Source organism: Bicyclus anynana, chromosome 21 (assembly GCF_947172395.1).
Source record: "Bicyclus anynana chromosome 21, ilBicAnyn1.1, whole genome shotgun sequence".
Lineage (NCBI taxonomy): Eukaryota > Metazoa > Arthropoda > Insecta > Lepidoptera > Nymphalidae > Bicyclus > Bicyclus anynana.
In genome coordinates, this window is record NC_069103.1 from 6,342,126 (window position 1) to 6,366,358 (window position 24,233).

General features: G+C 34.6%; 2 protein-coding genes across 6 annotated transcripts in view; one reads left to right on the plus strand and one right to left on the minus strand.

The window, feature by feature from the left end:
• Positions 1-3,435: 3,435 nt before the first annotated feature.
• Positions 3,436-5,033, minus strand: LOC112057450 (uncharacterized; the record flags this gene model as incomplete). Its single annotated transcript, XM_024097929.2, has 1 exon — positions 3,436-5,033. A coding segment is annotated over one exon (1,035 nt), but the record flags the coding sequence as incomplete, so codon positions are not given.
• Positions 5,034-17,764: 12,731 nt separating this feature from the next.
• Positions 17,765-24,233, plus strand: part of LOC112057460 (baculoviral IAP repeat-containing protein 6) — a 70,676-nt gene continuing 64,207 nt past the window's right edge. For 4 of the 5 annotated variants that reach the window (XM_052887992.1, XM_052887995.1, XM_052887994.1 and 1 more), the window contains exons 1-3: positions 17,766-18,001; positions 18,228-18,397; positions 24,084-24,212. In XM_052887992.1, the coding sequence (XP_052743952.1) occupies positions 17,824-18,001; positions 18,228-18,397; positions 24,084-24,212 (477 nt within the window). In that variant the 5' untranslated portion in view covers positions 17,766-17,823. Of the gene's footprint in view, positions 18,002-18,227; positions 18,398-24,083; positions 24,213-24,233 lie in introns of all 5 variants that reach the window. The other variant, XM_052887996.1, reaches the window with a different exon arrangement.

Below are 24,233 nucleotides of genomic sequence, written 5' to 3' on the forward strand. Positions count from 1 at the left end.
GGCACCAAAGTATAAAAACGATTACACAATCCGTACAGACAGAATGTACCCTATACAGATATATTGGAATAGGTAAATTGTGGCTATTGTCATATTTTCTAGTTGTAGGAATCGAACCCACGACCTTGGATGCAGAAGTTAGGGTCACTAACCACTGCGCAACTGGGTATAATTTTGTGTTAGTTGCCGTAATGATTAAATTCATAAAGTTAATGTTGTTACTATACTCGTATCTCGCATTGCATTAGCATCGTTTATTGTAACTTTATTTCCACATATAGAATAGAGAATTCTTTAAATACACATTAATCTATGCCCTCGAAAAAAAAATACACAAAATTAAAAGTGGGATGAATCATTATCATTTAATCTACTTTATGAGTTGTTCTTCAGTAATTATTGATTATTTTCCCTTTTGAGAATGGATGACTTTTTAAGCACGCAGACAATTTTTTTCTCTTCATATTCACAAAATATTTTTTAGTACTTTGTAAGTACAATAAAAGAAATGTGATTAACTATATGAGGTATGTATAATTAACTGTAAACATTGTTTAAACAGGTGTTTTACGGAGGCTGTAGCCAATATCGCCAGATGCCAATGGTCATACGAAAACTGACATCGGCACTTATTAGTTCAATGGTTAATTTGCTCGAGAACTTGAGGTGCAAAATGCGAATCCCAGCTGGACTATTCACTAATTTGATCTTTAAAACCTATTAAAATAAACGTCAAATCACCTGAGAAATGTCAAATTAAATTTTATTTTATTTACTAGAATGTGATACATTTTTTGATCTTAAAATTATTGAAACTACCTACTGTATGATAGCCACGAAGAGTTGTCAGTAGGTACCGGATGAGCCGTGATAGCCCAGTGGATATGACCTCTGCCTCCGATTCCGGAGGGTGTGGGTTCGAATCCGGTCCGGGGCATGCACCTCCAACTTTTTAGTTGTGTGCATTTTAAGAAATTAAATATCACGTGTCTCAATCGGTGAAGGAAAAACATCGTGATGAAACCTGCATACCAGAGAATTTTCTTAATTATATGCGTGTGTGAAGTCTGCCAGCGTCGTGGTGGACTATTGGCCTAACCCCTCTCTTTCTGAGAGGAGACTCGATCTCAACAGTGAGCCGAATATGGGTTGTTAATGTAAAACTACAATTGATGAAGCCAAAAATACATATATTTTTAATTTTTTGTTTGTTTGTCCGTATTTTTGTTGACCGGGCATGACGCTCAAACGACTGAATGACTTCAAATGAAACTTGGCACAATTTGAGATCATAACACGAAGTTTGTAGAACACTTCGTTGCGAAAATTAAATTGAATTAAATAGGCAACCTTTTTGCAATGTCTCAGTGTAAATATTTTACTATATAAATATAAGTCGGGTTTTCCTTCCTGACGCTATAATTCCAGAACGCACGAACCGATTTCCACGGTTTTGCATTCGTAGGAAAAGTCTCGGGCTCCGTGAGGTTTATAGCAAAGAAAATTCAGGAAAAATTTCAACGTTGGGTAGGGGTAGGGTAGAGGTAGTTGAAAGTTTACATCGAATTTCACGCGGACTAAGTCGCGGGCGTCCGCTAGTTTTCTATAATTTAAATTTTTTTTTTAATCACAGATTAAGGTATACAGGGTGGTCGGGAGTATTTCCCATAACTTCAAGGTGTTGACAAGTCCACTTATAGGAACCGAACTGCATAACTAATATTTTTTCAACTAAAATCGTAGTGATTTTAACTTTCGATATTGCAACTGGCACTGCTCTTCACTAAAGCTAATTCTTGATATATATCTATCAATGAATAAGTTTGGCTAGGTCGTATTAAGGATACTATTTAAGGAAAATTTTCTTAAAGGAATATAACCCTAGAGTTATGGGAAATACTCCCGAGCACCCCCGACCACTCCCGAGCACTGCACGAGCACCGAGCACCGAGAGTATATTTCTGCAAATCTCGTTCTATTGTAAGTGTAAAATGATAGAACTTGGGAAATTTTATCGGTACTTACATTTCTTCCTGGAACATGTCTGGACTGTGCCGTGTCGACGAGCAGCAGCAGAGGGAGCCACGCAAGCGCTATGCTCAGCCGCATGTTTCCGAAAGAGAAACAACCTTGCATTCGAGCTATATAGCACTTATAATTCGAAAAACCAATATTAACATAGTAAACTTAAGCTTTGACGTCATATCAAATTAATAAAAGAATAACAAGTAAAATTACAGTACGGTTGGTCCAGTTAGCTTGTGTGGTTTCGAATCACGAGTTTCTGGGTTCGAGATTTCGGATCCTGGGTCCTCAATGGCGTAGTTACCAGTGGCGAAGGATAGATTTTTGACGAAGGTAAGCCGTCCGTAAAAGGAAATTCATACAGTTTGATCCAAAATGCGGTTTCTCATACATCAATAGGTACATATAAATAGGTACATATAAACAAGTATTCATTACAATAATGAATATAAATGTATGGATATTTAAAAGGTAACCCAGCGGGAATCGGTCTGTATGGCCTCCGTGACGCAGTGGTATGCGCGGTGGATTTACAAAACGGAGGTCCTGGATCCGATCCCCGGTTGGGCCTATTGAGATTTTCTTGATTGGTCCAGGTCTGGCTGGTTGTAAACTTATAGATAATCTACGAACTAAATGTTAATGTAGATAAGCTAAAATAATAATATTTATATGAATAACGCTACAGGAGGCTTCGGCCGTGGTTATTTACCACCCTACCGGCAAAAACGTACCGCCAAGCGATTTAGCGTTGATGTCGTGTAGAAATCGACATCAACGCTAAATAAAAAAACGCCCGCTTTCATCTTAGACTGCATCATCACTTACCATCAGGTAAGATTGTAGTCAAGAGCTTGTAAAGAATAAAAAAAAAAGTTAAAAATTCTCAGCTCGGAGTTGGGAAGTTGGTGGTGTTACATCGGAGTTGCGTCCGAAAGCACCAGTGGCGTAGCTTGCCTTGTAGGGGCCCTGTACCAAAGTTAGTTGGGAGGGCCCAATAGACGTGTGGCAAATTCCAAAAATACCTATAGCAGTTTTTTTCGCCGCGAAGCAATTCCCAATTACCTAAGTGAGATTGTGGGTTAACTTTTGCTAATTTTTGCTTTCATACTTAAGCTACGCCCCTGGAGAGCACGTTAAGTCAGCCACTGATGATTAAGTAAGCTCACATGCTTGTTTGCCAAAATATAAGTTGGTGACTCTAGGGATTTTTTTTCAAAACTATTAAAATTAGTTATTAATTTTCAATTCGATACAGTAGTTTCTGAGATTAACGCGTTCAACCAAACAAACTGTTCAGCTTTGAAAATATTAGAAGGTAGTTATAAAAGTACATAAATAAAACGAACACTTATACGGCAATTCAATTTTTAATATTCATTTAAAATTAATAAAATATATATTTGTACTGTACATATTGTTATCCAATGCCTTGTACGATATAATCCTGTGAGGGCTAGACCATTGTGGTTTTATAAAAGGTTAGCGGCCCAAACTCCATTATTGTGTATCGCATCACACCTCAGACCAATTACCATAGGACGTGCCTCGCTAAACGTTACCCCTCTGTCAAAAGGCATATGATCACGATCTAATGTATCTCAAACTACGTCTATAGAATCGATGTTCCATTGTGTAAAAATTACACGTGTGTGTATTATGATTTAAATTTATAGTTGTGTGTAGTGGAAGGACACAGGATATATATTATAGTGTTAAATATTTTCGATGTGTGAGTTTACTTCGTGTCCCTCGAAAAACGACAGATAATGTTGTTGGTGAATCTGAGTGCGGTACAAGTCCAAAGGTATATAATAATTGGTCTGAGCGTAGTTAGCTTTTATTTGTTAGCTTTAGCGTTTTCTGTTCTGTGCATCGCAGTAACACGTAGGAGCATGGGCTGACAAACCATCAGCTTTTAAAAGTAGGTGAAGGACGATTTTCTAGCATCACGGACCTTTATTTTACTTTGTTCATTTCTGTTCCTGGTTAACTGAGTGACAAATAGTGTCAATACGTTTTTGATTTACCCCAGGCTCTTCCAAAATTGTAGAACTACAAAACAATGTGTCGTTTGATAAAACTAATCTAACATTAAAATCAACCTTTGTCATGAATCCAGCTACAACTTGCTCCGTCACCTTGAGAATTTTCAAAAGTTGATGGCATTCATATGAACCAATTTCTTTTTTATATTTAGCGAAGGCCTCCTCAGCTAACTGCGTATATTTATTATCGTTAACGTCTTTTTCTATTATACCACCAGGTATCTGCGTTTCCTCTTTAGGATCTTGGTTTTCGGAATAGCAACTAACATCGATATTTTTTAAATCTAGCCAGGGTTGTTCCAAGATTTCTGAATGGCAGAACAATACAGCATTAGAGGTGAATAATTTTGCATAAAAATCCATTCTAGTATTAACTCCTGCTACATGTTGCTCAGTTACTTTATCAATTTGCAAAATTTGGTGGACTTCAGTTGAACCAACTTCTTTTTTATATTTTACGAATGCTTCCTCTGCTAGCTGAGTATACTTATGATCGTGTACGTCTTTTTCTATTATTCCACCAGGTAATTGCTCTTCTTCTGTATGACTTTGGGATTCAGAGTCACAACTGGTTTTAATGTCTTTCACATTTAACCAGGGTTGTTCCAAGATTTCTGAATGACATAACAACTCAGTCTTTGAGGTCATTAATATCACTTTAAAGTCAAGTCTAGTCAGCATTCCAGCTACAACTTGCTCGGATGCTTGTACAATTGTAATTTGGTGGTCTTCGGTTGCACCAACCTCTTTTTTATATTTAACGAATGCTTCCTCTGCTAACTGGGTGTACTTATAATCGTGTACGTCTTTATTTGCTATACCACCCGGAATCACCGCTTTACCTATAGGTCCTTGGTTCTTGCAATTAACTTTGATTTCTTTTACATTTTGCCAGGCTTGTTCAAAGATTTCAGAATGACATAGCAACTCAGTGCCTGAGGATATGAGTTTCGCTTCATAGTCAAGTCTAGTTATCACTCCAGCTACAACTTGCTCGGATGCTTTTACAATTGTAATTTGGTGATCTTCGGTTGCACCAACCTCTTTTTTATATTTAACGAATGATTCCTCTGCTAACTGGGTGTATTTATAATTGTGCACATCTTTATCTACTATACCACCTACCAGATATTTTTCCGTAATAATGCTATCCTGGTCCTTAGAATGTGAATCCGTTGAATCTAATAGACATCCTGGGCACGCGACTTGTGGCTCTGATTGTACCTAAAAAGACAACAAATATCTAAATAAAAATCTCCATACCTCGATGGCAAAACGGGCTGGACTCATCACTGAACCCCCCGCCTGCTGGATTATTGTCGTACTCACTCCTAACACAGTCTTTTTCCAACTAGTTAGAGGGGAACAAGAATATTAGTCGTATTATGAGGAAGATATGGCAAATATTCTTTAAAAAAATACTTATAGTGACGAAAATATTAAATAGTATTTTGATTGTATGGTTATTCAACTTTACGAACAACATATGACTTTTGCTAAAATATCTTCATTAAAATATATTTAATTTGCGGCTTATAACCGCTGGCACTCGTCCTTCATACCTACATATTATATTTATATAAATTCAAAAGTTTGTAAACATGTACCTACCTAGTACCTACATATGGATTTACGCAAAAAAGTATTGAGAGATTTTGATGAAATTTGGCACAGAAATAGATTATAAGCTGGAATAACTACATATGCCTTAAAACCCGTGAAACTAGGTACCTACCCACACGAAAGCTATCAGCTATTATATATAAAATAATAATTATAATATAGTTCTGTATGTATAAAAGTATCTATCTTAGGTAATAATCCTGTTCTAAATGTCACATCGTGAAACTAAAAACAAAAATATTTTTATGAACTGGTTGTGCATTTTTTCGTTTATACAATAATAATAATTCATTATTATTAGAACGTGAACCTACGAGAGCCAGACTTACCGCATATTATGAAGCTTGAAACTTTGTCAGCTAGGAAGTAGAGGAAAGTCTTTGTACACTTTTTACATTTTTACTGTTCATTACATTGTCAAAATGATTTAGTTTTTACACCCAAGTACACTTGGTATAACAAATATATACGTAATTAACGGATAGAATACAAATGGTAGATACACCTAATTATTATCTAAAACTAATTTGAATAGTTTTCAACAAAACATACATACCTACAACCGAACGTGGAACCTCCTCCTTTTTGGAAGTCGGTTAAAAATCAACAAATAAAACATTATTTGTAAAATAGTATATTGTATGTATATAGGTACATATAGTATATTGGTAATTTAATCCATAATGTTTATCAGATCTCTTATAAACTTAATTACAGCAGCTACAGCATTGAAAAAAACTGATTCAAGATAGTAAAAGGTTGAAAAATCCGAAAAAAAATATAACTCTATTGATTTTGGGCAAGTATCGACATTTGCGTTTTATCCATTAATTACGGGACAGAATATCAGTAGCTTACAAAAAAGTCTGAAACTATTACCTATGTGAAATGTCAAAGGCTCATGATCATTTTTCTAAAATGCTCCCCGCACGTAGGAGTACTTTCGTACAGCGACGTTAAGATCTCCCGCAAGCTCATTTATGATTGTTCAGATTCCTCTGAATCTTCATCGATGCATTAAGTTCCTGTAAACTACGTTTGACTTTTCCCTACGGTAGCTAATTATGAAGATTTGGTCTGTGGTGGTTTTGAAGGGTCCTGCTGGCCTATTCGATAACTTTGCTCTATTGGCCACCTAATACGATGAACATGAAATCTATAGCTTATAGAACAGGCACTGTGAGGAGTTTAGTTTGCATAATATGAGGGCCGCATTCTGTTTACTTTTAATCGATTTGCTATTATGTAAAGTAATTGGATATTCTAATAATAAGCAATGAAATTGTGGCAAAATGTTCTGTCCATTTACCTACTCTATAATAAAAGGGGTTGGGATATAAAAAATAATGGACCAAAAAAACCCCTGTGAATATCCAGAATATTAATCTGAATGCTTTTCTGTTCTGTCTGTCACAGTTCAAAACGTGAACACAATACGGTCCTCATAATAAGCACACTTTACTACTTATAGCGCCAAATTTATAAGTAGTTATATGTTCTGTGTTACAAATAGTCCAACATAACGTTTCCTATGGGCTTTGTAAACTAAGCCTTAGGAAACGTTAACTATTTGAAATAAACGATTTTGGTTTTGAAATTTGATTTTGTTTTTTTTTTATTCTACCTGCTTGGTCCGTTAATTATTATTATTATTTACTTATCGTAAAAAACGGAACTAAAACGATGCACTTACTTCAGTTTCCACAGCTCTCGACTCAGCCGAAGCCAAGAACACCAAGAGTATACACGCGAGCGCACCGTTCGACTTCATGTTTACGAAAGAGAAAATTGAGATAAACAATAAGGATATCTTCAAATACTATGTATACGAGCGGACGCGCGTGACTTTGTCTAAATTAATTTAATCATTTCATTTATCTTGGATTACAACTCTTAGGTTCACTACTTTGTACGACGATAATACTATCAGTGGCGTGCACTTCATAAATGCATAAACGCAATACATACCCTGGGGATTCATTACGTACCTGTATTGGAGGAGGAGTTTCTCATTTTATACAATTTTTTCCCATAGTGCATACCCTAGTTAAAAACCTTGTGCACGCCACTGAATACTATAGTACCTATACACATCTTTATCAAAGTAAACATTGTCCTATTAATTTCCATTTAAATTTAAACGCAATAACCATAATAGTAGTTTCTGAGATTAAATGTGTTTTTATCTCAATTCTATTGATTTAATCTACAGGTACCTATCTGGACAAGAGTAAAAGGCTCGTCACGGGTCACGGTTGTAGGCAAGATCACAAGCGATCAGGTTTGGAAGTTTGATCTACTCGTACACTCGTAAAATGGTGTGTAGGTACACGTGTTTGCTGTCACTGTGTCAGTGTCAGGGATAGGGTAGAGTAGGGGTACGGTAGGGTAGTAAAGTTTATCGAGTGAGATGAATGAAAGAATGAGGCGTGCATATTCGGATTTTCCATAGCGCTTGGCCGCTTGCGCCGGCCACTTTCGATTGCCACCCTTGCTCATGCCTCGCCCCCACACCGCTGCGCCACTGGCTCAGGCTCATCAGCTTTCAGATCAGTCTCAAGTGAATCAATGATTCTCATTGATAATAATTATCAGCGATACGCTAGCTATCTGCAGATCGTGATAGCGATTATGAATTATGATGAGTAAGAGATGACTAATTCAGTATGAGTAGTAGTAATTCATCATAGAGTTTGGCTAATGAAAGTAGAGACTTAAATCGCCCGCCAAATTAAATAAATCGGAGTAAATTCTGAAAATTATAGTGCAAATATTGGAATAACTGAATTTAATACTTATTTATAGGTGGTAATGTATTCACAAACAAAAAAATAATTTAAACAAATTGCGCATGAAAATCGCATGATTTTTTAATTTGTTACTCCCCCTGATAAAGCCTATGCTTCCAAACGCTTAAGCTAAATCCTACTGAATGTACAAACACACGGTATATACTTTTTACTATAAGTACCTAATATAAATAATAGTAAAATTTTTAGTAAAAAAGGATTTCGCATCGAGTGTGCATACCGATTAGACGTGTCGTGGATCGAAAATTAAATATTTAATTGTTATAGTTTGCGAAATAAAACCTTGTGATATTTTCACTAAAGCAGTTATCAAGTTGTTAGCGCGCTGTCCCTTAAGACTACTAGCTTCTGTGCACGTCCGCGGGTAAAAGAGACAAATTTATTCTTGTTCCTGCTTCCGCGCGTACGCAGTGAGTAAACAAGTTCACGCCGACCACGGATATACGAAATTATGTCAAACCAACTACGCTCACCTACTGGAAGTGACCCTAACGAGCGGAAGAGTGGATCTCAACCAAATCTATCGAGTTCGAAACTGTTTCAAGGTATGTCCGAAGAACCAAAAATTACATTCCGAAATAAGAGAAAATTACCTCAAGCGGACTGTGATCTCCGGCAAGAGTTTCTAGAAATTCAGAACAAAATGGATACCATGATGAATTTTTTAATGGATTTCACTTCTACACAAAAAGATAATATAACAAAAATAGCCCAGGACATAGCATCAATAAAAGAAACAACAGAGAGTTTAGTTTTGGCTCAAAATACTATGAAGTCGCAAATTGTTGATCTCACAAATACTACAAAAGAGTCTGAAAAGAAGATTTTAGCCCTAGAAACTGATATTCAAGAAATGAAAACTGCTGCTACAACTTCTCTAGCCATCCCGGCATATGAAGACCTGATCCGCGAAATTCAAGAGCGAAAGGTAAGAGAATCCAATGTCATTATAACAGGAATTCGAGAACCGACAGGTGATAATCCACAAGAAAGACTAATTTCCGATAAAAATAATGTCTTGAAAGTAACTAAATCAATAGATAAAAATATACCGGAGCCTACCAACATTTTTCGTCTGGGCAAATACGACGCTAACAAAAGCCGACCAATTAAAGCTATTTTCGAAAATCCTAACTTCGTAAGAATATTATTGCGAAACAAAAGTAAGGTGCCATTAGACGATATTAAGTTATACTATGATAATACTCCTAAGCAACAAGCACATATGAAGAAACTAAAACAAGAACTACAACAACGACAGATAAATGGTGAAACTAATCTTGCTATAAAATATATTAGAGGCACTCCTCAAATTGTTAAAGCTTATTCAAAAAACTCCATGATTCTAAGTTAACTCAACATGTTTTTGACGATATATTACAGTATAACAATAAAATTACCTATGAAATACAGAATACTTATACTAATGTCTCTATTACGAAAGAAAAATTATGCTTCCTTTACTTGAATGCTCGTAGTATTCTTAAACCAGGGAAATTTGATGAACTAAAATGCATATTATATGGATTTGGTACACAGATACAAATTATAATAATTACTGAGACATGGATAAAATCACAAGATGAAGCAAAGCGACTAGTACTACCCGGATATACCCACTACTATAACTTTAGAGAAAATGCAAAGGGTGGAGGAGTCTCTATTTATGCTCATGTTAATCTGACACATAACTTAACAGATGAACTATGTATGAATGGCATACATTGTCTATGGATTCATCTTAACAATTACTGCCTGGACATTTGTGTAATTTACAACCCCGATCGAAAAAACATCAAAGACTTTCTTGAATTATATTCGACGCAACTACAACAAAGAAAACGAGCTATTGTCTTTGGAGACTATAATATTGACCTTCTACGCTCTGACAGAACAACTTTCGACTATAAAGAAATAATAGAGGAAAATGGTTATATTTTACTGAATAAAATTAAAGAAGAATACTGTACCCGAGAAACTGCTACGACGAAGACTATATTAGATCATGTATCAACAAATTTAAAGAATCATATCTTTCACCTGGCTATCGTCGAATCAAGTCTTTCCGATCACAAGCAACTATACTTAGAAGTGGAAAAATACAAGCCAGATACTAGAAATAAAATTGAATATGAAGCTCTTAACTATAACATATTATATAAAAAAATAGAAATCGAAATGACAACTGAAATCACTAACTACTCAGACTTAGAAACTAAACTTATTAAATGTCTCAAGATGAGTAAAATTATAAAAACTAAAATATTAAACCCACCAAGAAGTGATTGGATTAACAAAGATATTATCAGAGACATTGACAAAAGGAATATCCTTTGGCATAAACATAAAAGGGAACCAACTAATGAAAAGCTGAAACTCGACTTTTTAAAAGTCAGAAATGAAGTAACTGAGACAATTCAAAAAGTTAAGAGACAATATTATCTGAAGGAATTTAATAAATGTACACATAAGCCTTTAAAAATGTGGAACCTATTATACAACCTATCTAATAATGAAACAAAAGAAATCTGTGCTCCATCAAAGTTAGATATATCCAATAACATAGTTAGTGACTCTCAACATATATGCGAAGCTTTTAACAGCTATTTCTCGACGATAGGATCAATTCTAGCAGATAGTATACCAGTAAAATACCAAAATAACCAAACTTATACTTTACCAAAACAAAGAATACAGTCCCTGTGCTTAACAAAAATGTCACCGGTCACTATAGCTGAGGTTTCAAAGTTAATCGATGATCTTAACATTAATACAGCTGTGGGCATCGACGGAGTAAGTTGCAAAGCAATAAAGTGTGTAAAGAATATTTTAGTTGAAAAATTAGCAAAATCCATAAATTACTGCTTCGATCAAGGCATCTTCCCCGATAGCCTTAAAGTCGCTAAAGTTTCTCCGATTTTTAAAGGTGGTAGGAAATCTGATCCTGGCAATTACCGACCAATATCGGTACTGCCGATAATATCTAAAATATTCGAAAGGGCAATATATCGCAGGCTTGATCAATACCTAAATTCAATAAATTTCTTATACGAAAAACAATACGGATTCAGATCAAAATCCGGTACTATTTCAGCAGCAGTAGATCTTATTACTAACATCAAATTGCAGATTGACAAAAAACAAATAGCTGTAGGTATATTTATTGACCTCAAAAAAGCATTTGATACGGTTAGCCATAATTTGCTTTTAAAGAAACTAAATAGTATTGGTATTACTGGTAAAGCCTTCGAAATTTTGAAATCATATCTCTCAAATCGTTCTCAGATAGTGAAAATTGGAGAAAATTGTAGTAGTCCAGCATCCATAAATTGTGGCGTACCGCAAGGTTCTATTCTAGGGCCTTTGCTTTTCTTAATTTATATTAACAATATACATGAAATTGGTCTAAAAGGGGATATTTCTTTATACGCTGATGATACTGTTCTAACCTACTTTGGTAGGTCTGTTGAATCTGTAATGCGAGAAGCTCAAAGTGATTTAAATAATCTTAACGTATGGTTTCAATGTAACCTGCTTACTATTAACACAGCTAAAACAAATTACATTTTATTTATTCCAAAAAATAAGAAAATTGGTACTTTTGAACCACTTACTATTAATAAAGACATTATAGTCAAATCAAACAGTCAAAAATATCTGGGTTTAATTCTTGACAACCAACTGACATGGAGAAATCATATAGATAAGCTTCGCAAAAAACTTGCATCGTTAATGGGATGTCTACGTGGTATTGTTCATTGTTTACCAAAAAATGTAAGATACACAATATATAACTCTCTCGTTAAGCCGCACATTGATTATCTAATCGAATTATGGGGAACAGCGACAAAAACCAACCTAAACATCATTCAGAGAGCACAAAATAAAATTATTAAGGTTTTATTTCATTACGACTTTCTAACACCTACCAATAAAATATACAAAGAAACAAAATTACTTAACATAAAGCAAACATACATATATAGCACTTCAATTCTGATTCGGAAAATACTAAATAAAGATCTACACTCAAAAATCACTTTTACGAAAAAAATTCAAGTACAAAAACGAGCATTTCGCCGAGCAAATCACCTTTTACTAAGTCACAAACCTCGTACTAGCTATGGTAACAAAAATATTATATTTGAAGGAGCACAGATCTACAATAAATTACCATCTGATATCAAAGAAGCTAAATCTATGTATATTTACAAAAAGAAATTAAAATTTTATTTATTGAATAACATGTCATTGTAACACATGCCGCATCCAGTAAGCTATAATCTTTGTTTTATTAAAACTAGTCAAGTATACTACGTAAGAAGCCGGTTACAAACATGTAATTTAAAATCTACCCGCATTCTTTTTTTTTTCTTTTCTTTTTAGCAATTATTTATTTTGATTTATTTTGATTTATTATATGTAGGATTTTAGTCTAATTAGTATGTACACACGTGAATTACCTTAGTGAGTTAATTGTATTTCTCATATAAGCGAATTTTATGTAATTCTTTTGAGAAAATAAAGATCTTAAACCAGAAAATTCGCGATAATGAAATCACAGCCAACTTGACTAGTTATGACATCACTTTATCGGCTTGAAAAATGCCAAATCAATAGATTTTACGAGTAGATTAACATATTTGTATGTTTTACTTTATCACATAGCGTTGGGTTGAACTTTAGTGGTTCATGCGTTCAGCCGTCGCAAAGACAAACAGACAAACAGACGGACTTAAAAAAGAAGAAGAAGAATAATACACTATTGCACACAAAAATACAAAAATAAATAATAAAAAATATATAATTAAAAAAACTGCTTTGTTTTTTAGGTTACAATCTATACTAATATTATAAAGTTGAAGAGTTTGTTTGTTTGAACGCGCTTATCTCAGAAACTACTGGTCCGTTTAAAAAAAATAGATCGGTGTTAGATAGCCCATTTATTAAGGAATGCTATAGGCAATACTTTATCCCCGTATTCCTACGGGAACTGGAACCAGGCGAGTGAAACCGCGCGACGTCTACTAGTATAGGTATATTTGTTTCCCCTTGAATGTAGAAACAGGTGTAGGTACCTACGTTTTTTGTGGTTTAAATCAAAGACAAAGTAAAGGTCCACAAGTCCACACGTTCCCTAGATGAAAGGGTCTTGACACACAGACAAGAAAATGATTCTTTAAGTATTCAGTTTTCCTATTTAGGTACAGAACCCTAAAATTAGTATGTAATAACTAATCAACCTAAACAAAATTACATAAAATAAAATAATAAAAATTCACAACAAAATTACGCGCCAACATCGACCCTGACCTTTTGGGACCTACGGACTAATTGAGTGTTGTTTTCATAAATTTAAATATTATTTTATTATTGTCATTGACCTCTAAATCTAGCATAACACGTCTTGAGTGAAGATGTATCGCGTACCCGTATGCAGAAAACGGCGCAAGAAACAATATCTGATTTTCCTCTTCTTTTCCTTCTTTCTTTCTTCTTTTCCTTTCTGGGCCTTTTCCGCGATGGGCCATTTTTGATGTGATGGCCAACGATATTTTATACTATGTTGACCATTTGTAGTGCGTAGGTCCTTTGATGCTGGTCTCCGCTGGTGTCACTCCAACTTACCAAGCTTGTTTCAGAAACTTATCAGGCCAAGTCGCCAAACGCCACATGTCTTGTTGTGGTACTCCGCTGCACCTAATAGTAGGGGAGCCCGGGATGCTAAATTTGCAGTTACTAAAGCGTTAATTCTTTTTATTAACAATTAATGTAATTTTCAATTAAGATAAAGTTGCTTGAAGGCCGTTGGATCAGCTTTCACCTTCACACAGAAAACTATAAGAAATTGTAATGTTGTCATCAATTGTAATTATAATATTATTTTATGGTTTTTCTAAAAGAGCAACTGTTGAGTTTCTTGCCGGTTTCTTCTCAGCAGAATCTGCCTTCCGAACCGGTGGTAGAATATTTACAAATAGTCAACTGACGAATCAAAAGTGCTTGTATAAATAAATAATAAATAATGCCTACTTGAAATAAATGAATTTTTGATTTTGATTTTTGATTTATTACATGTAATTATTTTTGTTATATTTTGATTACTTGTTCTAGGAGTTGAAATCAAACCCACATTTCTGAAGAAAAATGCTACAATATCCCTTTTTTTCATAGATATTTTCATCATTCATCTATCTTCTATCTGAAAAGCCTTCGAAAATAGAACAGGAACTACAAATCTGTAACTTTATGAATGTTTCATGAATAACATATATAACATACATAACATAATATAGTAGATTGTTATACAAGGGGCAAAAAAGACCCATTATATACGAGGTATTTTTAGAAAAGTAGAAACCGAGTTTATAATGGGTTTAGCCCCACGTGTTACACTCTGCTTTTCACTACGATTGTGAGAAAATAAAAAAGTTTAGTACAATATTCAATGATTTATTTTGATTGAAAATTAAATGTACAAAGTCTACAATTTTGGATATTAAGGGAGATGCTTTTACCCGGTAACATAATTTCCGACTACTGTGAAAATGAATAATGAGTATGTGAGGTAAACGTGGGAGATAATTATAGTTAGTACTAGTTAGTACCTTACCTAGGTGTATTTAAAAGTAAATGCATCGCGACTTTGATGGTAACAGATTGAAAATTTCATCTATCTCCAAATTAGGATCACCATTCTCACTAGATGAAGACAACAATAACAATTAATGTTGAAAAATATGTAAGTTACGGTCACTTTACAACGAATTTCTTAAAAAAATCAGGTGTGTATTATTCACTCCAATTGTTTTCTAAATTCTCGCTTTTTAATTTTATTTTTCTTTCACATGAGAAAAAGGCAAAGGACCGTACAGATGTCCCATGTCTTCAAATCTCGCTCTATTCGCAACTCAATAAAAATTAAATAATAAAATGAACGCATTCCACAGACAAGAACGCTGCATTTCATTCCAATTTAAAGTTTTTTATTTATTTTTCAAAACAATCAGGGCCTAACCTATAATGATTCTATTTTCGAATAAAACCTCCTCCGTTTTATAGTAGGCTAGTACTTGGCTAGTACTCGTAACAGACAAGAATTAAAAAAACAAAATTAGTTTGTTTCACATAACTACATATACTTTCCCTAGAACTTACAATTAAAATAGTCCTTCTCCAATGATTTTTTTTTTATTTTTTATTCTTTACAAGTTAGCCCTTGACTACAATCTCATCTGATGGTAAGTGATGATGCAGTCTAATATGGAAGCGGGCTAACTTGTTAAGTGGAGGATGAAAATCCACACCCCTTTCGGTTTCTACACGGCATCGTACCGGAACGCTAAATCGCTTGGCGGTACGTCTTTGCCGGTATGGTGGTCTTTGCCGATTAGTCAAAGCGAAGCTTGACCGGGTCCGCTAGTTCAAATATAATAATGACAGAATATGTTTTGCTACTGAGTTATGGGGCTTGCTGTATTTAGCCTTAAAGTGATAGTAAAATAGTTTAACATAATGGCCTTAAGCCCGCAAGCCTGCATTGGAGCAGCGTGGTAGGTCTAAGCTCCATATCCTCTCACCTGTAGTAACCTGTTAAATAGACTGTCGTTGATGAATTAAAATAAGTCAAAAATGTTATAGACAAATTGTTTACAAAAAAAAGCTAGGATTACTTACTCTTAAAACTTATAGGTTAATAGTAATCAAGTTTATAACAGTGTTTTGTGTTAAATTTGATCATATTTAAGGTCAAATGTAAAGTCACACTCTCGCCAAGCTTTATTTTAAAGGTATTTTAATTTTAAAAGTCTTTTAAAATTCCCGCTACAAAACGCCACAGATCAAAGTATAAAATGGCACCAGTAGGTGGCGCCATCTGCGATTAACTTTCACCTACTAACCCCATTAGCATTTTGTGGACTGTCTAGAAATACAAGATTAATACCATTAGTACTCTTTAGAAACTTTAAGTTGACTGTGGACCCAATATATTTAACCATAGATACCATAGATTAAACTCATATAAAATCCATAGACATACTCCTCTAGGGACTGGACTGGACAAAGAGTAAAATTATTAAACGAAGATTATAAAAACATTACGATATTGTTTAGGGTACGACCATCGACAAAACGAACACCCACACGAACACGATATATGACTAATACATAGTCATATACATCTATGCCAGCGAATAACAATGAACTTCGACCATTAATAACAGGACCTGCCTCGCTGGCCGTTACCCTTTTGGCAAAGATCAAAAATCATTGATCTAACGCGTTCAGAAAAACTGTTGCTATATAATCGATGTTTCGTTGTTGTAATCGTTTTCTTCGTGTAAAGCGTTCCCCAAAAATGCCGGTTTGTGTAGTTGAATGGCATAAATAACGCCCATAAACTTGTAGTTAATTAAAAGATGGAGTAACGTTACATTAGATGGAGTAACGTATTTCTACCATAATTTTATTAAATTTGTAATAAAAACAATTTCTTAAAAGAATCAATTCTTTTGACGGAACAGCAAAAAAACGATCAAGTAATCGAACATTCTATGTATATATTCTGTGGATAGTCTCGCGTGTGTGTATTGCGAGACGAATATATAGTTGTGTGTAGTGTATGGACACAGAATATATTTAATGGTGTTAAATGTTTCCGATGTGTGAGTTTACCTCGTCCCCTTCAAAAAACGACAAACTTTTTGTTGGTGAATTTGGGTGCGAAACAGATCTATAGTCTAAATAGTCAAAGACAATGAACGAACACAACACTTTGCCATTTATAGGCTGTACAGACTACTCTAGCATTTTGGCCGAATAATAAACTAAACTGCTTGCTACCGCCCAAAAATCGTTTGTACTCGATAAAAATTCTAAAGTAGTCCAAACTAGGCATCAGTTCAGACTACTTTAGTATTTTAGTCGAGTACGAACGATTTTTAGGGGGTAAATCCGAAAATTGTTCGTACTCGACCTGAAAATTTAAAAAATATTCAATCGCTTCTAATTTTGTGGTGGGCCATACAAAAAAAACCAAATCAAAAATCGGTTCAACAAGATTATTCGTTATACTAGTTAAAGACCGTACAGACTAAATTCGTATTTTAGTCGAGTACGAACAATTTTTGGGCGGTAAATCCAAAAATCGTTTGTACTCGACTAAAATAGTCCGAACTAGGCCTTAATGTTGAAGAATATTGTCTCTGGACTCCTTCTCGTTTTTGACGCTGGTCACTTTATGTAAAAATATTTGACGTAAAAAAATAATTACAAATGGCGTTTACGTAGAATAGACAGATGTGTTCACGGCCACGATGGGCGATGATTCTTTGATATTACGAGAAGATGGCTATATACGTATGAACTTTCCTGTTGTTTCACTTACTTACCATAGTAATTTAAATGTAATATTAGTGCGGACCAATTATGGCGGTGTACACGTTTTGGATGTTAACACTGGTGTGATTCTTCAGTCAGCCCCTTTAACAGCGGGTAAGCTTGGAGTTTTATTACTTTATTTAGCATTACTTGCCGTTCTTAAACACAAAATCACCAACTTACCGCGAAAATATAGCATACGACATGAGATATTTTCTTCTTTACCGTGCCCTACATTGTCTTAGTGACAGATCTCGGTAAACAATTCAGACTATACAGGCACTTTGCTTATCGCTAATAACCGGCGAACTTTATTGTTATGTTTCCGTCGTGTTTGTAGACGGTGTAGAGTACGCGTCAGGATCTGATCGGGTGTTCCTGTGGGACGCCAGCGGTGTCGGCGCACGGACCGACTACAATGGAGTGTTGCTCCTACATACAGCCTTGCAACTACCCGTGTTTCCCGCAGAGGATAATTGCAAAGTCAAAATCGAGCTTGTGTTGTCCGAGGTAAGAATTTTGTGCTGTTCTGATATTCTGCCTTTGACAATGAAATCAATCAATCAAGCCAATCAATAATGGATAAATGTTTTTTCTGTTCACATCATAGTGTATCACAGTTCAAAGAGTAGTTTTTTATGGGGCTCTAGTGTCTTAAGGTGTATTTATATGTATTATACAACAATGATATAACAGTGTTTTAATTTGTGTTGATTTATAATTATTTAGGAAGCTATGAAAATAATACTCATAATGGAGAAGTACAATAAATTAATAAATTAAGCGGAGAGATGAAGTACCCTCAAGCAATTTGCATAAAGCTATTGCAACTGATTGCACAATAGAGATAAAAATACAGAAAAATAAAAAATAAAAAATGTTCATATAGCAGACAAAAAAATTACCAAATAGCCACTAATCACAATATTTTCTAATTTTATTTAAGTCACGGTTTATACACTCTTGTATCTTGAAGAGCATGTTAAGCTGTGGGTCCCAGTTGTTATTTTTAACGTTTAATAGTGATTGTTGCAAAATAAAAAAAAAAACACTCTAAGCCCTCCAACCCACATTTAAGCAGCATGATGGGCCTAACCTCCAGATCTCTTCTATGAAAAGGGGCCTGCTATTGTACTAGGCCATTGTATTAATCTCATAATGGTGATATTAAGTCAGTAATTGCTGTGACGGCACATATTTTTAGGCCCTCTGGAGCTCTGACCACTGATTAGGTCTTCAAACGTCACAGGAGAACTGGTTTCTTTTTAAATAATTTGTGTATATTTTTATTTAACACTTATGAAATTCCAATAAAAGCAAATAAATGTTATTATAATATTGTTTCAGTTTTAAATTATCAAGTGTCTTCTTACTAAACTTCTAGTCTGCTCTTATGTTGTAACACACAAAACATTAAGGGGATATAACCCTGGGTATGTTTTTGTACAATGTACATTTATACTTGATGTTTAACAGCCTCGAAGTTTAGTGCATACTATATTATTATGATTATAAGTATATTATAAGTATATTGAACACAATCTGCAGGCATAAATCACTAACCTTGATGTATGTTATTTGACTTATATGAATTCTACGTAACAAATGTCATCCTACTACCAATTGTGCGTGGATATCATACTGTAGGTGGATGACATTTCTCAGTTGATTTTATGTTAACTTCAATAGGTTGTTAATAAATACCAAATTAGTGAGCCAGCTGATCTGGATTTTTAAAAACTATGTATAATAGTGCTTGATTTAAATTTTTATTTTAAACCTCATTTAATTATTCTATGTAGGTATTTATTTTTCATGTTGGAGTAAAAAATGATAATTAATTATTCAATCAGAATGTAGATGGTTATGAGAGATCTTGTGTAGGATTGTGGATATCATGTTTCTAAGTCCATGCAAGAGGCCTGTGTCCAGCTGTGGATGTCCATCAGCTGTTAATGATGATGGTGATAGGACTATTACTGTTAGACAATCAAGTGGCTCTGTGAAGTGATCCTTCTTTCTGCATCCAAGGCTGGGTTTGAGTCCTAAAACTTGAACATATATGTTTTATGTTGTGCTGTGTCTGGAGGTGTTTCATGTAAATATTTCAAGTATTTATATGTATGTGTATATTCATCAGCTATCTTGGACCTTGGTACTCGCAGAATACATGGAACCCTCTTCTGTCATTTTTAGTTTTGAAACTCTGTAACTGGGAGCGTCTCCTAACCAATCGCACCTTTAGTGTTAAAATATAGTGCACTAACAAACTGCTTACTTGATTGGTAATTATCATAATACCATTACCATTACCATTTGCTGACAATAAGAAATATGTTATTCTTCAGTGTTTGAAAAACAGAACTTAATTTCCATAATTTAGCATTGAAAATTGTTTATTCTTTACAACTACTTATTTGTTTTTTTATTGACACTGATAAAAAGCAAAAATCATTTCAAAACCTGTCTTTTATTGGTGAATTTTTGTTTTTTCAAGAAAATCAAATTTATAGGTAGTAAAAGAAAATGGACTTTAACAGAGTTCATAATAATTATGGAGTAAAGTTAATTTATACTTAAGTAGATAGCAACAGTGCTTTAGTAATAACTATAGTTTATTCTATGTAACCATTATTATAATCTATTTTCTTATAATAATTTGTATTATAAGAAAACTAGCGGACTTGCTCAAGCTTCGCTTTGACTTATTAATTTATTTATTTGCACTTCTTCCCTATCCCTACCTTACACTACCATACTCCTACCCCTACCCCTACCCTACCCCTACCCTACCTCTACTCTACCCCTACCCTACCCTACCCTACAACTACCCTACCACTACCCTACCCCTACCCTATCCCTATACCATAAACCTACCCTACCACTACCCTACCCTACCCCTACCCTACCGCTACCCTACCCCTACCCTATCCCTATACCATACCCCTACCCTACCACTACCCTATCCTAGGATTTAGGGGTTTGAAAAATAGATGTTGGCCGATTCTCAGACCTACTGAATATGCACAAAAAATTTCATCAAAATCGGTCGAGCCGTTTCAGAGGAGTTCAAGTTCGAACACAGCGACACGAGAATTTTATATATTAGATAGATTATAAGCCTAAGCGTAGGTTTTCATACATGAGGTAAGGAAATTAGTGCTTACTATTTTCTAGGTTTGTACCTTATTAACCGACTTCAAAAAGGAGGAGGTTCTCAATTCGGTCGGTATTTTTTTTTTTTTTTTTTTTTATGTATGTACACCGATTACTCAAAGACACCTGGACCGATTTCAAAAATTCTTTTTTTGTTTGAAACGGTATAGTCCCCATTTGGTCCCATTGCCATCATGTCAAGATCTGATGATGGAATCCTGGAGAAATTGAGGGGAACTTTCGAAAATTATATGGGTGTCTAGTGTGTTCGTATACTTTTGCATTTAGTACTTTTAAGCACTACAATTTCATGAAGGTTTAAAATCGATCTGATGATGGAGCCATAAAACAGACGAGGGAACTCCTCGGCGATTTACAGCAGTTACCTTGTGTTTGGGCTTGATTAATTTGTATTAATGAGACCTTTCCACATAGATAGGTTGTAACTGTCATTTAGGGGTTTGGTGATGAAGACCAAGGACAATTAAGGGAACTCCTTAACAGTTTACAGTAACCACCTTGAGTTTGGCCTTGATTAATTCGTATTGCTGAGAACTTTCTACCTAGATGAGTTGTGTCTGTTATTAGGGGTCTGATGATGAAGACCAAGGTCTATTAAGGGAACTCCTTAACGGTTTACGGTAGCCACCTTGTGCTTGGGCTTGATTAATTTGTATTGCTGAGAATTTTGTACTAAGATGGGTTGTGACTGTCATTAGGGGTCTGATGTATTCGTTTGAGATGAAATTTTACACTAAAAATGGAAAAATAATAAAAATTTTAATAAAAAAAATACAACCGACTTCAAAACCTAAAAACGTACCCACTAAACTAAAAAGTGAAAAATAACATCATAATATGTTCTACCTGCTAATCAGTATGAAGGCGGTGCTTAGCCGGTGTTGTCTTAATTTAAGCCATTTCTGACAGGACCACATGAAACAACACTGTCTGCAAAATCTAAATCTATAAGATATTCTCACATGGCTTGAATTAATACATCACCGGCTTAGCACCGCCTTCATACTGATTAGCAGGTAGAACATATTATGATGTTATTTTTCACTTTTTAGTTTAGTGGGTACGTTTTTAGGTTTTGAAGTCGGTTGTATTTTTTTTATTAAAATTTTTTAGTACACCTACTTTGGGGATCGAAGATATGTGTAGCTAGAAGTACTATTAATTATTTATTATTAATTATAGACTAAACAGCTTTCACTGATCACTTTGTTTCTATGTATAATATATTACTATATTATTGTGCTTCTTGCTGCTTAATATTATTGTCTAAATAATTTTTGAATACATTTTGTGATTTTGAAGTTATTACATCATCAGGGATTTCTTTTTCACAGCTGAATTATTATGGTACTAAGAAAGTGTTTAAGGGGCTTAGAGGAAGCCCCTTGGTATCAAAGTTTGTGATTAGCATTTAAATCTAGGGTTACCCTTTTGAGAAAATATTTCTTGCAACTGCTCTTTGTCATAATATTTGCAATATATGTATTATAATCGAAGTATTATGTCTTTATGTACCCTCTATCTAGCTATTGTTCAAATATATTTATTTATTTTTTGTTTTTTATTATTATTAAGAGCCATGATAGCTCAGTGGATATGACCTTTGCCTTCGACTCAGAGGGTGTAGGTTTGAATCTAGTCTGTGAATTTTAAGAAATTGGAAATTGTGGTAAAGGAAAAACAAGGAGACCTTCATACCTGAGAATTTTCTTAATTCTCTATGTATGTGAAGAATGAAGAAGTGGACTAAGGCCTAATCGCTCTCATTCTGAGAGAAGGCTCAACAGTGAGCCGAATATGGGTTGTTAATAATGGTAATGATGAATATAACAGATTCCTGCATTACAGACTGCAGTATGTACCTATAAAAGCTGTATCTACAGGTGTGTTGGGAGTGTTGTTATGCTTGCGCATTGATCAACTCACATTCTAGTCCTTATCACCACATTGAAACATCATCATCATGTCAGCCGATGGATGCCCACTGCAGGACATAGGCCTTTTGTAGGGATTTCCAAACATCACGATACTGAACCGCCTGCATCCAGCGAATACTTGCGACTCGCTTACAGTCCACCAGGCGGGGGGTCGACCAACACTGCGCTTTCTGGTGCGGGGTCGCCATTCCAGCACCTTAGGAACCCAACGGTCATCGGCTGTTCAAGCTATGTGCCCCGCCCATTGCCACTTCAGCTTCGCGACACGTTGAGCTATGTCAGTGACTTTAGTTCTTCTGTGGACCTCCTCATTTCTGATTCAATTACATTGTATAAAACTGAATAAAGTAACAATAACAGTAAAAACAATTGATGGTGTGAAATAATCATTAGCTTACAAAAAAGTGTGAATTGAAATTGATTGTTAAAAAATATTACACATTTCTGGAATATATACTTGATTTTTTTTGTAACTGACAATACCCATATTAATGCAACATATGCTATACAGGATGCTGGGGAGTATTTTCCGTAACTCTGGGGTTATATTCTTAATTATTTACCGAAAATTAACTAACATGACTGTGTTCTAAAATTAATATTTTGTTGAGTAAATAATATTTCTTTTGTAAATAGATCTTAAAATGTGCCCTTTTACACATCCTTATATTATGATGTAGCCAAGTTTTACGTATTTTAAAATGCAAGGATAGATAAAGGCATGTCTTAGTTGCATAGTCGGAATTATTTGAATTACTTTGTATGAAAACAAATAAAGTTTTTTTTTAAATTAATAATACTCTGCAACACCCTGTATAGTTACGAGTAATTTTGTTGCAACATATACTATTGTACACTGGTGTGGTATTATTCTATATATTCCAATGTATCCTATATTTGTACATCAGTATAATCAATGGCGTGCACGTGATTTTTAAGTAGGGTAAGCACTATGCGCATAAAATGAACAAAATGTTCTTTTTTTTCTTGTATTATAGGTTTGTAATGATCCTTAGGCTATGCTGTGCATTTATGCATATGTGAAGTGCATGCATCTAGGTATAGTTGTATTTTTGTTTCAGGCTGTACTGTTGTACCAGTGTGTTCAAAACTTGGACTCTGATTCCATTGAGGGGTTGGCAGACTTTATCGAAAAATTGAAATTTGCTATTGATATTGAACCTGTAAGGAAAGGTGTAAAAGCACAAAAAGTAAGATTTGATATTATTGTT